Source organism: Saccopteryx leptura, chromosome X (assembly GCF_036850995.1).
Source record: "Saccopteryx leptura isolate mSacLep1 chromosome X, mSacLep1_pri_phased_curated, whole genome shotgun sequence".
Classification (NCBI taxonomy): Eukaryota; Metazoa; Chordata; class Mammalia; order Chiroptera; family Emballonuridae; genus Saccopteryx; species Saccopteryx leptura.
In genome coordinates, this window is record NC_089516.1 from 109,165,174 (window position 1) to 109,178,006 (window position 12,833).

At 37.2% G+C, this 12,833-nt stretch overlaps 1 protein-coding gene across 1 annotated transcript in view; it reads right to left on the reverse strand.

The window, feature by feature from the left end:
* Positions 1-12,833, reverse strand: part of KLHL13 (kelch like family member 13) — a 267,685-nt gene that overhangs the window by 123,840 nt on the left and 131,012 nt on the right. The window contains exon 2 of the mRNA XM_066356873.1: positions 11,939-12,012. Coding sequence (XP_066212970.1) covers positions 11,939-11,988 — 50 coding nt within the window. The 5' untranslated portion in view covers positions 11,989-12,012. The remainder of the gene's footprint in view (positions 1-11,938; positions 12,013-12,833) is intronic.

Sequence of the window (12,833 nt, forward strand, 5' to 3'; positions counted from 1 at the left end):
GGCATGCCGGGTGGATCCTGGTCGGGCACATGCGAGAGTCTGTCTGACTGCCTCCCCGTTTCCAACTTCAGAAAAATACAAAAAAAAAAAAAAAAAAAAAAAAAAGCTTCTGTCACTAACTTTGTAATTCTTCAAATGGGCATTGAGTTTTTGCAAACACCTCCAGCATTTACTTTTGGTCTTTATTTTTTTTTTCCTTCTGAGAACTATTGACAGGATACATCACAAGTAACTTCATAGGATGAGAGCACTTACACTCTAGGATAAAACTTTCCCTTTGACAAAGGGTTAATTCTTTTCAAACATTCCTAAATGTGTTATATTTGTATTTCATTTAGAATTAAAAATTGATCCATAATTTGTGTATGCAAACAAGCAATATTTTTCTCAGGTTTTGATATTTGAATTAGGCAGCATCACAAATGAATTGGGGAGTTTACCATCATTTTCTATGCTGTATATCAGTTTATATAATATCAGAATTATCTCTTTCTTTCAAAGGAGTCGTATTTATAATAAGAAACATATATAGTAAAACAAGGAAATCAAAGTTATAAAACTGTGCTACAAACTAGGAGTCATAAGACTAAGTTCCCCATGTTTCATCAAGTATCATTCAGGTTACAATTAAGTCACTACTCCATTTACAACAGCATTAAGTTAGAATTAAAAGTACAAAGAGACTTCTCTTTTCTAAAGTGTTCTTTTTAATTATTTAGAGCCCATGTAAAATCTAGGTCATAGCTCACTTCTTTCGTTTCTGGTCAAACCTGACCAGGTGGTAGCACAGTGGATAGAACGTCAACCTGGGACGCTGAGGTTGCAGATTTGAAATCCCAAGGTCCCCAGTTTGAGTTTAGTCACCAGCTTGAGCATGGGTTCGCTGGCTTGAGTGTGAATAATAGACATGACCCCATGGTCCCTGGCTTGAGCCCAAGGTTTCTGGCTTGAAGCCGAAGGTTGCTGGCTCAAGCCCAAGGCTTGAGCAAGGGGTCACTGGCTAGGCTGGGACACACATCCCTGTCCCGGGGCAAGGCACATATGAGAAAGCAATCAGTGAACAACTAAAGTGCCATAAGTAGGAGTTGATGCCTCCCACCTCTTCCTGCCTGTCTGTTCCTGTCTGTCTGTCTGTCTCTCTCTCTCTCCCCCTCTCTCTTTTTCTTAAAAAAAGTATGTACTTATAATGTGAAGGTTAAAACCATAAAACTTTGAAGAGAAATCCTGAAATTTGGGAGGGCAAATATTACCTGAACAAGATACAAAAAGCACTGAGCATAAAAGAAAAATAGGATAAACCGACCTTCATAAAAAAAAAATTCTGCTCATAAAAAACACAAGTAAGATAATGGATGGAGGCCTGACCTGTGGTGGCGCAGTGGATCAAGCATCGACCTGGAATGCTGAGGCCGCCGGTTCAAAACCCTGGGCTTGCCTGGTCAAGGCACATATGGGAGTTGATGCTTCCTGCTCCTCCCCCTGTTCTCTCTCTATCCCTACCCCTCTCTCTCTCTCCCCTCTCTCTCTAATAAAAATGAATAAATAAAATCTAAAAAGTAAATAAATAAAAAATTAAAAGACAATGGATGGAAAGCCACAGACTAGAAGAAAATATTCATAATACATATATCTAAATATTCACAATAAATTTTAAAACTCCTAAAACTCAAAAAAAAAAAAAAACAGCATATTTTTTTCCTTTTTTGTTGAATTTAATGGGGTAACACTGGTTAATGATATAGGTTTCAGGGGTATATTTCTGTAACACATCATCTGTATATTGTATTGTGTGTTGACCCCCCAAGTCAAGTCTCCTTCCATCCATTTATCCCCTTTTTACGCCCCTCTTACCTCTCCTCAGCCCCTTTTACCTCTAGGAATCACCGTACTGTTGAAGACTTGAACAGATACTAGAAAACACACCAATAGCTAATACTCACATGAAAACATACCCCACTACACATAATTAAAATGCAAAGTGAGAACAATTATGAGAAATCACTAGATACCCAAGAGAATGGCTAAAATTAAAAGACCCACAATATCAAGATTAGTGAAGATTTTCACTTATTACTAGTCAGAGTGGACAATGGCACAACTGCTTCAGAGGAGTATTTGACAGTTTCTATTAATGATACATAAATTAAATATATATCTCCTATGACCCAGAAATTCCATTGCCAGTTATATATAAAAAAGAATGAGTGTAAATGGACACAAAAATATTTATTAAAAATATCAATAAAAGCTTTATTCATAATAGCCAAAAAATGGATACAATTTAAATGACTACCAACAAAAAAAAAATGGATAAACAAATTATGGTACATTTAAACAATGGAATACTATGTAGCAATAAAAAGAAGGATCTAGTGATACCACAGAAATGATAATTTCAAAAACATTATTTTGGGCCCTGGCCAGTTGGCTCAATGGTAGAGCGTTGGCCGGGTACTTGGTTCCTGAGCAACAGAGTAATGCCCCAGATGGGCAGAGCATCGCCCCCTAGTGGGCTTGCCAGGTGGATACCGGTGGGGACACACACAGGAATCTATCTCTGTTGCCCCTCCTCTCACTGAATAAAATAAATAAATATATAACAAAACAAAATAAAATAAAAACATTATTTTGAATTACAGAAGCCATGTACAAAGAATCCACAGTGCCTGATTCTATTTACATGAAGATCAAAAACAAGCAAACTAATCCAAGATATGTAAGTCAGAATTGTGGTTCCCTCAGGAGTGGAGTGGCTAGGGACTGGAAAGGGGCACAAAGGAATTCTCTGGTGGAATAGAATTGTTTTATATCTTGAACTGGATTGTGGTTACTGGACGTAGGCATGTATACGCAATTTATCATGATGTATATTTATTTATTTTTTTTTAAATAAATTTTTATTAATGCTAATGGGATGACATTAATAAATCAGGGTACATATATTCAAAGAAAACATGTCTAGGTTATTTTGTCATTAAATTATGTTGCATACCCCTCGCCCAAAGTCAGATTGTCCTTCGCCACCCTCTATCTAGTTCTCTGTGCCCCTCCCCCTCCCCCTAACTCTCCCCCTGTCCTCCCTCCCCCCACCCCTGGTAACCACCACACTCTTGTCCATGTCTCTTAGTCTCATTTTTATGTTCCACCAATGTATGGAATCATGTAGTTCTTGTTTTTTTCTGATTTACTTATTTCACTCCTTATAATGTTATCAAGATCCCACCATTTTGCTGTAAATGATCTGATGTCATCATTTCTTATGGCTGAGTAGTATTCCATAGTGTATATGTGCCACATCTTCTTTATCCAGTCTTCTATTGAAGGGCTTTTTGGTTGTTTCCATGTCTTGGCCACTGTGAACAGTGCTGCAATGAACATGGGGCTACATGTGTCTTCACGTATCAATGTTTCTGAGGTTTTGGGGTATATACCCAGTAGAGGGATTGCTGGGTCATAAGGTAGTTCTATTTGCAGTTTTTTGAGGAACCACCATACTTTCCTCCATAATGGTTGTACTACTTTACATTCCCACCAACAGTGAATGAGGGTTCCTTTTTCTCCACAGCCTCTCCAACATTTGCTATTACCCGTCTTGTTGATAATAGCTAATCTAACAGGGGTGAGGTGGTATCTCATTGTAGTTTTGATTTGCATTTCCCTAATAACTAATGAAGCTGAGAATCTTTTCATATATCTGTTGGCCATTTATATCTCTTCCTGGGAGAAGTGTCTATTCATGTCCTCTTCCCATTTTTTTATTGGATTGTTTGTTTGTTTGTTGTTGAGTTTTATGAGTTCTTTGTAAATTTTGGAAATTAGGCCCTTATCTGAGCTGTTGTTTGAAAATATCATTTCACATTTAGTTGGCTGTCTGTTTATTTTTATATCAGTTTCTCTTGCTGAGCAAAAACTTTTTATTCTGATGTAGTCCCATTCATTTATCTTTGCCTTCACTTCTCTTGCCATTGGAGTCAAGTTCATAAAATGTTCTTTAAAACCCAGGTCCATGAGTTTAGTACCTATGTCTTCTTCTATGTACTTTATTGTTTCAGGTCTTATATTTAGGTCTTTGATCCATTTTGAATTAATTTTAGTACACGGGGACACGCTGTAGTCCAGTTTCATTCTTTTGCATGTGGCTTTCCAGTTTTCCCAACACCATTTGTTGAAGAGGCTTTCTTTTCTCCATTGTGTGTTGTTGGCCCCTTTATCAAAGATTATTTGACCATATATATGTGGTTTTATTTCAGGGCTTTCTATTCTGTTCCATTGGTCTGAGTGTCTATTTTTCTGCCAATACCATGCTGTTTTGATTATCGTGGCCCTATAATATAGTTTAAAGTCAGGTATTGTAATGCCCCCAGCTTCATTCTTTTTCCTTAGGATTGTTTTGGCTATTCGGGGTTTTTTATAGTTCCATATAAATCTGATGATTTTTTGTTCCATTTTTTTAAAAAATCTCATAGGGATTTTGATGGGAATTGCATTAAATTTGTATATTGCTTTGGGTAATATGGCCATTTTGATTATATTTATTCTTCCTATCCAAGAACAAGGAATATTTTTCCATCTCATTGTATCTTTTTCGATTTCCCTTAACAATGCTTTGTAATTTTCATTATATAGGTCTTTTACATTCTTTGTTATGTTTATTCCTAGGTATTTTATTTTTTTTGTTGCAATCGTGAAGGGGATTATTTTTTTTTGAGTTCGTTTTCTAATATTTCATTGTTGGCATAGAGAAAGGCTATGGACTTCTGTATGTTAATTTTGTATCCTGCGACCTTACTGTATTGGTTTATTGTTTCTAATAATCTTTTTGTGGAGTCCTTCGTGTTTTCGATGTATAGGATCATATCATCAGCAAAAAGTGATACCTTTACTTGTTCTTTTCCGATATGAATGCCTTTTATTTCTTTGTCTTGTCTGATTGCTCTGGCCAGAACTTCTAGCACCACGTTAAATAAGAGTGGAGAGAGTGGACAACCCTGTCTTGTTCCTGATTTAAGGTAGAAAGTCCTCAGTTTTATGCCGTTTAAAATGATGTTGGCTGATGGTTTATCATATATGGCCTTTATCATGTTGAGATATTTTCCTTCTATACCCATTTTGTTGAGAGTCTTAAACATAAAATTGTGTTGTATTTTATCAAAAGCCTTTTCTGCATCTATTGATAAGATCATGTGGTTTTTGTTCTTTGTTTTGTTGATATGGTGTATTACGTTGACCGTTTTGCGTATGTTGAACCATCCTTGAGATTCTGGGATGAATCCCACTTGATCATGATGTATTATTTTTTTAATATGTTGTTGTATTCGGTTTGCCAGTATTTTGTTTAGTATTTTAGCATCTGTATTCATTAGAGGTATTGGTCTGTAGTTTTCTTTCTTTGTGCCATCCTTGCCAGGTTTTGGTATGAGGGTTATGTTGGCCTCATAAAATGTGTTTGGAAGTATTGCTTCTTCTTCAATTTTTTGGAAGACTTGAGTAGAATAGGAACCAAGTCTTCTTTGAATGTTTGATAGAATTCACTAGTATAACCGTCTGGGCCTGGACTTTTATTTTTGGGGAGGTTTTTAATAGTTTTTTCTATTTCCTCCCTGCTGATTGGTCTGTTTAGGCTTTCTGCTTCTTCATGACTCAGTCTAGGAAGGTTGTATTGTTCTAGGAATTTATCCATTTCTTCTAGATTGTTGTATTTGGTGGCATATAATTTTTCATAGTATTCTACAATAATTCTTTGTATATCTATGATGTCTGTGGTGATCTCTCCTCTTTCATTTTGGATTTTGTTTATTTGAGTCCTGTGCCTTTTTTCCTTGGTGAGTCTTGCTAAGGGTTTGTCAATTTTGTTGATCTTTTCAAAGAACCAGCTCCTTGTTTTATTGATTTTTTCTATAGTTTTTCTGTTCTCTATTTCATTTATTTCTGCTCTGATTTTTATTATCTCCTTTCTTCGGCTGGTTTTGGGTTGTCTTTGTTCTTCTTTTTCTAGTTCCTTAAGGTGTGAAGTTAAGTGGTTTACTTCGGCTCTCTCTTGTTTGTTCATATAGGCCTGAAGTGATATGAACTTTCCTCTTATTACTGCTTTTGCTGCATCCCAGAGATTCTGATATGTCGTATTTTCATTTTCATTTGTCTGTATGTATCTTTTGATCTCTGCGCTTATTTCTTCTTTGACCCATTCATTTTTTAGAAGTATGTTGTTTAGTTTCCACATTTTTGTGGGTTTTTCCCCCTCTTTTTTGCAGTTGAATTCTAGTTTCAAGGCTTTATGATCAGAAAATATGCTTGGTACAATTTCAATTTTTCTAAATTTGCTGATATTGTCTTTGTGGCCCAACATATGGTCAATTCTTGAGAATGTTCCATGTACACTAGAGAAAAATGTATACTCTGTCACTTTGGGATGAAGTGTCCTGTAGATGTCTATCATATCCAGGTGTTCTAGTATTTCGTTTAAGGCCACTATATCTTTATTGATTCTCTGTTTGGATGACCGATCTAGAGCCGTCAGCGGAGTATTGAGGTCTCCAAGTATGATTGTATTTTTGTTAGTTTTTGTTTTAAGGTCAATAAGTAGCTGTCTTATATATTTTGGTGCTCCTTGGTTTGGTGCATATATATTAAGGATTGTTATGTCTTCTTGATTCAGTGTCCCCTTAATCATTATGAAGTGACTATTTTTGTCTCTGAGTACTTTTTCTGTCTTGTAGTCAGCATTATCAGATATGAGTATTGCTACACCTGCTTTTTTTTGGGTGTTGTTTGCTTGGAGTATTGTTTTCCAGCCTTTCACTTTGAATTTGTTTTTATCCTTGTTGCTTAGATGTGTTTCTTGTAGGCAGCATATAGTTGGATTTTCTTTTTTAATCCATTCTGCTACTCTGTGTCTTTTTATTGGTAAGTTTAATCCATTTACATTTAGTGTAATTATTGACACTTGTGGGTTCCCTACTGCCATTTTATAAATTGCTTTCTGTTAGTTTTGTATCTAGTTTGATTCTTCTCTTTTGTTTTTCTATCATTTGTTTTTGTTTGTTTGTGTTCCATACTTCTTTCCTCTGTTGCTACCTTTTTTAAGTCATGTGTTTTTGTGGTGGTTTTTTCTAGGGTGGTTACCATTAAGTAATGAAAAGGGTACCTACCATATTCATTGTAGTACCCTATCTTATAAGTATTTCTGCACTTCATCGTCCTTTGCTACTGTTAATCTCCATCCTCTCCCCCCTTTTTTTCCTTTGTTGTCACAGTTTAAGTTTGGTTTTATTGTGTTCTTGGTGGACCTGTTACTTGTGGTGTTGTTTTCTTTTGTTCTTTGAATCTGGTTGGAAAACCCCCTTTAGTATTTCCTGGAGTGGGGGCTTTCTGTTGATAAATTCTCTCATCTTTTCTGTATTAGTGAATGTTTTTATATCTCCTTCATATTTGAAGGATAGCTTTGATGGGTATAGTATTCTTGGCTGAAAGTTCCTCTCTTTCAGGGCTTTAAATATTGGGGTCCACTCTCTTCTAGCTTGTAGAGTTTCTGCTGAGAAATCTGATGATAATCTAATAGGCCTTCCTTTATATGTTGTACTCTTCTTTTCCCTGGCTGCCTTGAGAATTTTTTCTTTGTCATTGGTTTGTGTCATCTTTATTATGATGTGCCTTGGAGTGGGTTTGTTGGGGTTAAGAAAACTCGGTGTTCTGTTTGCTTCTTGAATTTGAGGCTTTAATTCTTTCCACAGGCTTGGGAAGTTCTCGTCTATTATTTGTTTGAGTATATTCTCCATTCTATTTTCTTTCTCTTCTCCCTCTGATATACCTATTATTCTTATGTTATTCTTTCTGATGGAGTCAGATAATTCCTGTAGGGCTTTCTCGTTTTTTATTATTTTTGAGTCTCTTTCTTCTTCTCTCTGTTGTGCCTCAAGTTGTTTGTCTTCTATTTCGCTAACCCTATCTTCAATCTGGGCTGTTCTGCTAGCTAAGCTTGTTACCTCGTTTTTCAGCTCGTGAATTGAGTTTTTCATTTCTGTTTGATTTGTTTTTATAGTTTCAATTTCCTTGGTAATATATTCTTTGTGTTCATTGAGTTGTTTTCTGATCTCCCTATATTGCCTTTCTGTGTTTTCTTGTATATCTCTGAGTATTTTTAAGATTTCTATTTTAAATTCTCTGTCATTTAGCTCCAAGGCTTCCAATATGTTAAGTCTTTTCTCCATAGATTTTTCCACATCTATTTGTGTTACCTCTCTTTCTTTTGTATCCATAATATTCGATTTCCTCTTTCTTATTGGCATCTGAGGGTGGTCTTGTTGATAGCACTAATTAGAATTAATAAAGAGTAAAAAGTAGAAAAAAAAAAAAAGGTAAAACACCCCATAAAAAAAAGGAGTAATAATTTATTATTTCCCCCTTTTTTTTTCTTTCTTCTCTTTCTCTCCTCTCCCCTCCTCAGGGAAATATCGTGCCTATAATGGAGGGTCTGATTTGCGGTGAAGAGTTCAAGGGGCAAAAAAAAAGGGGAGTAGGGACCTACTAAATGCAAAAAAAAAAAAAAAAAAAAAAAAAAAAGGAAGAAAATCTTAGACAAGCATAAGATGATTTGCTTGTGGGTGATGGTCAACTAAGAGATATAATGAGAGGGATAAGAGGGAACCAGAAAAAAGGACAAAAAAAGGAATAATAAAGAAAAAATTAAAAATAATAAGTAAAAATCTGTTGTATTAAGTGGAGCGGAGACTAAATACAATGGAGACCTTGGGTTGGGAGGACCCAAAATGCCACAAAAATAAACAAACAAGAAAAAAACAAAAACAAAAGCGAAAAAGAGAAATAAAGCCAAAAAAAAGCCTTGAGTCCCAAATTAACTAATTTATTCGTGATTGAGGATTAAATGGGAGGAAAGTAAAATGAGAAAAAAAAAAGAAAAAACGAATAGATAGGAAAAAATAAGAAAAAGAGAAAAACGAAGGAAGAAATAAAAAAGGAAGGGAAATAAACAAAATAAAGCAAAAAAAAAAAAACAAAAGAGGAGAAAGTGAGAGTTAAGTGTTTTGGAGTATAATCTTAAAGGAGGGTGAGGATGAAGAAGAGAAATAAAATGTAACACTTATGGGTAGTGTAGTTCAAGAAAAGGGAAGCATAAGGAGGGCAGAGAATATAAGGACCGAGGTGGAGGAAATAAAGGCAATAAGATAGAAGAAACAAACAACAACAAAAAAAAAAAAAATTAGTGGAACAAGTTGTAAAGTCTGTGGATTTTTCTTGATTTTGAGATGTTAACTTCTTCCTTTTTCTTTTCTCTCCCTCTTCCTGGTCGGTGACTCTGTACCCCAGGCTCTGCGCCTGTGTCACACTTAGGTAGGGATTTGCAGTTGATGGGATTCTATGGCAATGTCATATAATTGGCTTTAGTCTTGCTGGTAGTCAAGGCTTGTTGGCGTTTGCAGGGTCCAACGATGAGAGAGTTTGCTTTCCTGGATTCTCTCTCCTAGTCCCCCCTTCCTGAATTAGCAGCCTGGTGATCCAGCTATAAGGCTGCCACTGCTTCTGCCTGGGGAGTAAGAGGCTCAAAGATCTGGGAAATCCCCACTCTATCCCCACTCAGTGCAAGGCTTTGGGAAAGGCTATGGCAGTCAGGGCCTCCAGTGTAATCAGGCGGGGGTAGGAGTCAATTGTTGTCAAGGTGACTGTTCAGCGCCTAGCATTCCGTTGGACCTCTCAACCCAGGCTTTCCACACTTTGTAGCCTGTTTTTGCTGGGAAGAAGAGGCACTAGTCTCTGCTTGCGACTAGTGTAGTATAGATCTTATTATCTGCCAAGTCCTTCTTGTCAGTGTTTATCCCTGAATATGGAGGCTCTATCAATCAGAAGTTGCCCCCGCCCCTTTAGCGAGAGGCACTAAAAAATATCACGCCTCTTGTCTTGGGTCGGTGAACTGAGAGAGATCTTATCAATTAGAACTGAGGGTGCGGAGATTTCACGGGTTAAGTTAATTTCAGTAATTGGGTCACAGCTGTGCTCCCGAAGGTATTTCAGGCTGCCTGCGCGCGCCCCTCCCCCAACGCTTGATTGTTAGCTTGAATGGCTGGGTGAGGTGCCCCGCCCGCGGAGAGAATCTCCCAAGTAGGGAATACTGCCCTGGGGCCTCTCCCGCTCCCCGTGCGCGAGCCGCTGGGAACGTCAGCGGCGCTCGCTCCGCAACCGAACCGGGCGCTGCCCGCGGCTGCTCGCGGCGGCTGCTTGCGGCAGCGGTGCTCGCTCTGCAACCGAGCCGGGCGCTGCTCGCGGCGGCGGCTCGCGGCTCCCGAGTATGGGCTGACTCACCACCACCACAGGCGCACTTCCTCGCGGCTTGAATGAACGACCCTGCGGTAGCTTCCTCCACACCCTCATCTCCCAGATCCAAGTGATAACAGTCCCTTTGCTTTCAGTTTGTGTGGAACTCCGGAATGCTCCGAAGATAAATTTTCCTGTTTCTAGTTGATAAATTTGTTGTGATTTTGGGGAGATCTGTCGGACGCGCTGCTCACGGCGCCATTTCCGTGACGTCACTCCCATGATGTATATTTAAATGGGGTTTTTTTACTGTATGTAATTATACCTTCATAAAAATAATAAAAACAAACAAATTCAAGTATTCTATAGTCACTTCAGTTATCCATTTCCTCTTCTAACTGTGTGGTATAGACCCTCCTATTCAGCAAGGCTTCAACTCTGCATGCTCGATTTCACGTTAGCAATTTAACGTCTCCCAATTATCATTCTCTTCTATATTTTCACCCAACATACCCGTACATTATTCTTGCTATGATTCTCTTGCTTTCTGTATCTTGGATCAAGTCTACCTTACAGCCCCTTGCCCAGATGATATGACACATTCCAACAGTCACCATTCATATAATATTTACTTAATGAGATTATTGTGTAAAATTCCTGGTATAGTATCTAACAAATAACAATGACTTTATATATGTCCACTTCATACTTCAATCTTTTCCCTCTTTTCATATTCTTTTAAGACACACTTATATTTTAAAGTACCTTAGATTGCAAAACCAATTATTATATTGTCAAAATAGTTAAAATCCCACATTTATATTTCAATACTAGCACCATATACCATATATGACATATCATGTACTATTTGACATTTTCTATCTCTCTTCACATACACACCACAGACACTTATTTAATCTCAAAACAATTCTGAGATGTAGGTATTATTATTATCCCAATTTCATGCACTATTAAGTGTCAGAGCCATGATATAAACAATCCAGCACATTATTCAAATGCTTTGCACAAACCATACAACTAAACTATTGGGAATAAGGGGTACTCTTCCATACCTTCAAAGCAAAGACTATGTTTCTTTAAACCATGAATTTAAAATTCTAAATTGTCAGAGGAACTTCTAAATTTCTTATGACTCTCTGGAAAAGTTTTAATTAGATATTTGTAAATTCTATTTTTTTATTATAGTTGACATTCAATATAATTTTGTTATTATCAGGTGTTGACCACATTAGCTAGATTAATTGGATAGTTAAGCAACAGAAATGTACACACTATCACAGAGGCCATACTGTTTAAAAATACTTGTTCAGACACCTGTTCTTAAGCAATGGATACCTGTATTCTTATTGATATGCTTAAAAATAAAATCCCAATTAATAGCTCCAATGACTGAATTCCATGTCTTCACAATTTATATTAATTATGGGTTCTAATTATGTATTTTTATTTTTGCATTAGCTCAGAATACATAATCACTAATGTGCTCTTCATTCCATTTCTTTGTCAGTCATTCATTCATTCATATAGCAAATGCACTTATTTTATGCCAGAGAGTCAACAAATACTTATTGAGTAGCAATTATGTTAGCTATGAAAATAGGCAGGAGAGACACTGGGTAACTTATAAGGTAAATTGATTCCATAAATATACCTGTTACGGAGCACTGCAGCAACTGATTCGCCGAGATGCAGATGATCCATCACCTCTACAAGTTGGAAAAGGACCTGTTCGGGAGGGAAAGAAGTCAGTATTTACTATAAAAATCAATACTAGTTTTGTCAAATTATGCAACCTTTGTAGCATTTTCTATATTTTGTGATAGAAATTCAAAATAAATGTCCATGTACCTAATGTCCATATGATAACTTAGAAAACTAGAAAATGAAGCAACTCAATCTGGGTCCTGGCTGGTTAGCTCAGTCACTTAAAAGCATCGTCCCTTGGCCTGACCTGTGGTGGCGCAGTGGGATAAAGCGTCGACCTGGAACACTGAGGTCGCCGGTTTGAAACCTTGGGCTTGCCTGGTCAAGGCACATATGGGAGTTGATGCTTCCTGCTCCTCCCCCTTCTCTCTCTCTCTCTGTCTCTCTCTCTCACTCCTCTCTCTCTAAAAAATCAATAAATAAAATATTTAAAAAAAAAATAAAAGCATCGTCCCTAAACAACAGGGTTGTGGGTTTGATTCCCCAGTCAGGGCACACATGGGAAGCATCAATGAGTGCATGACTGAGTAGAACAACAAATAAATGCTTCCCTTCCCTCTCTCCTCTCTCTCCCTTCCTCTCTCTGTTTCTCTGAAAATAGAAAATAAATTAAGCCCTGGCCAGATAGCTCGGTCAGTTGGCATGTCTTCACAGAGATGGCGGTTGCTGGTTGGATTTCCCAGTCACAGCATATATGGGAGCAGTTCCATGTTCCTGCCTCTCTCTAAAAAAGAAAAAATAAAGAAAAGAAAAGAGAAGGAAAGGGAAGGGAAGGGAAGAAGAAAAGATAAAAGAAAGAAAAGAAAAAGGAAAAGAGAAAGGAGAAAGGAAAAGAAAAGGGG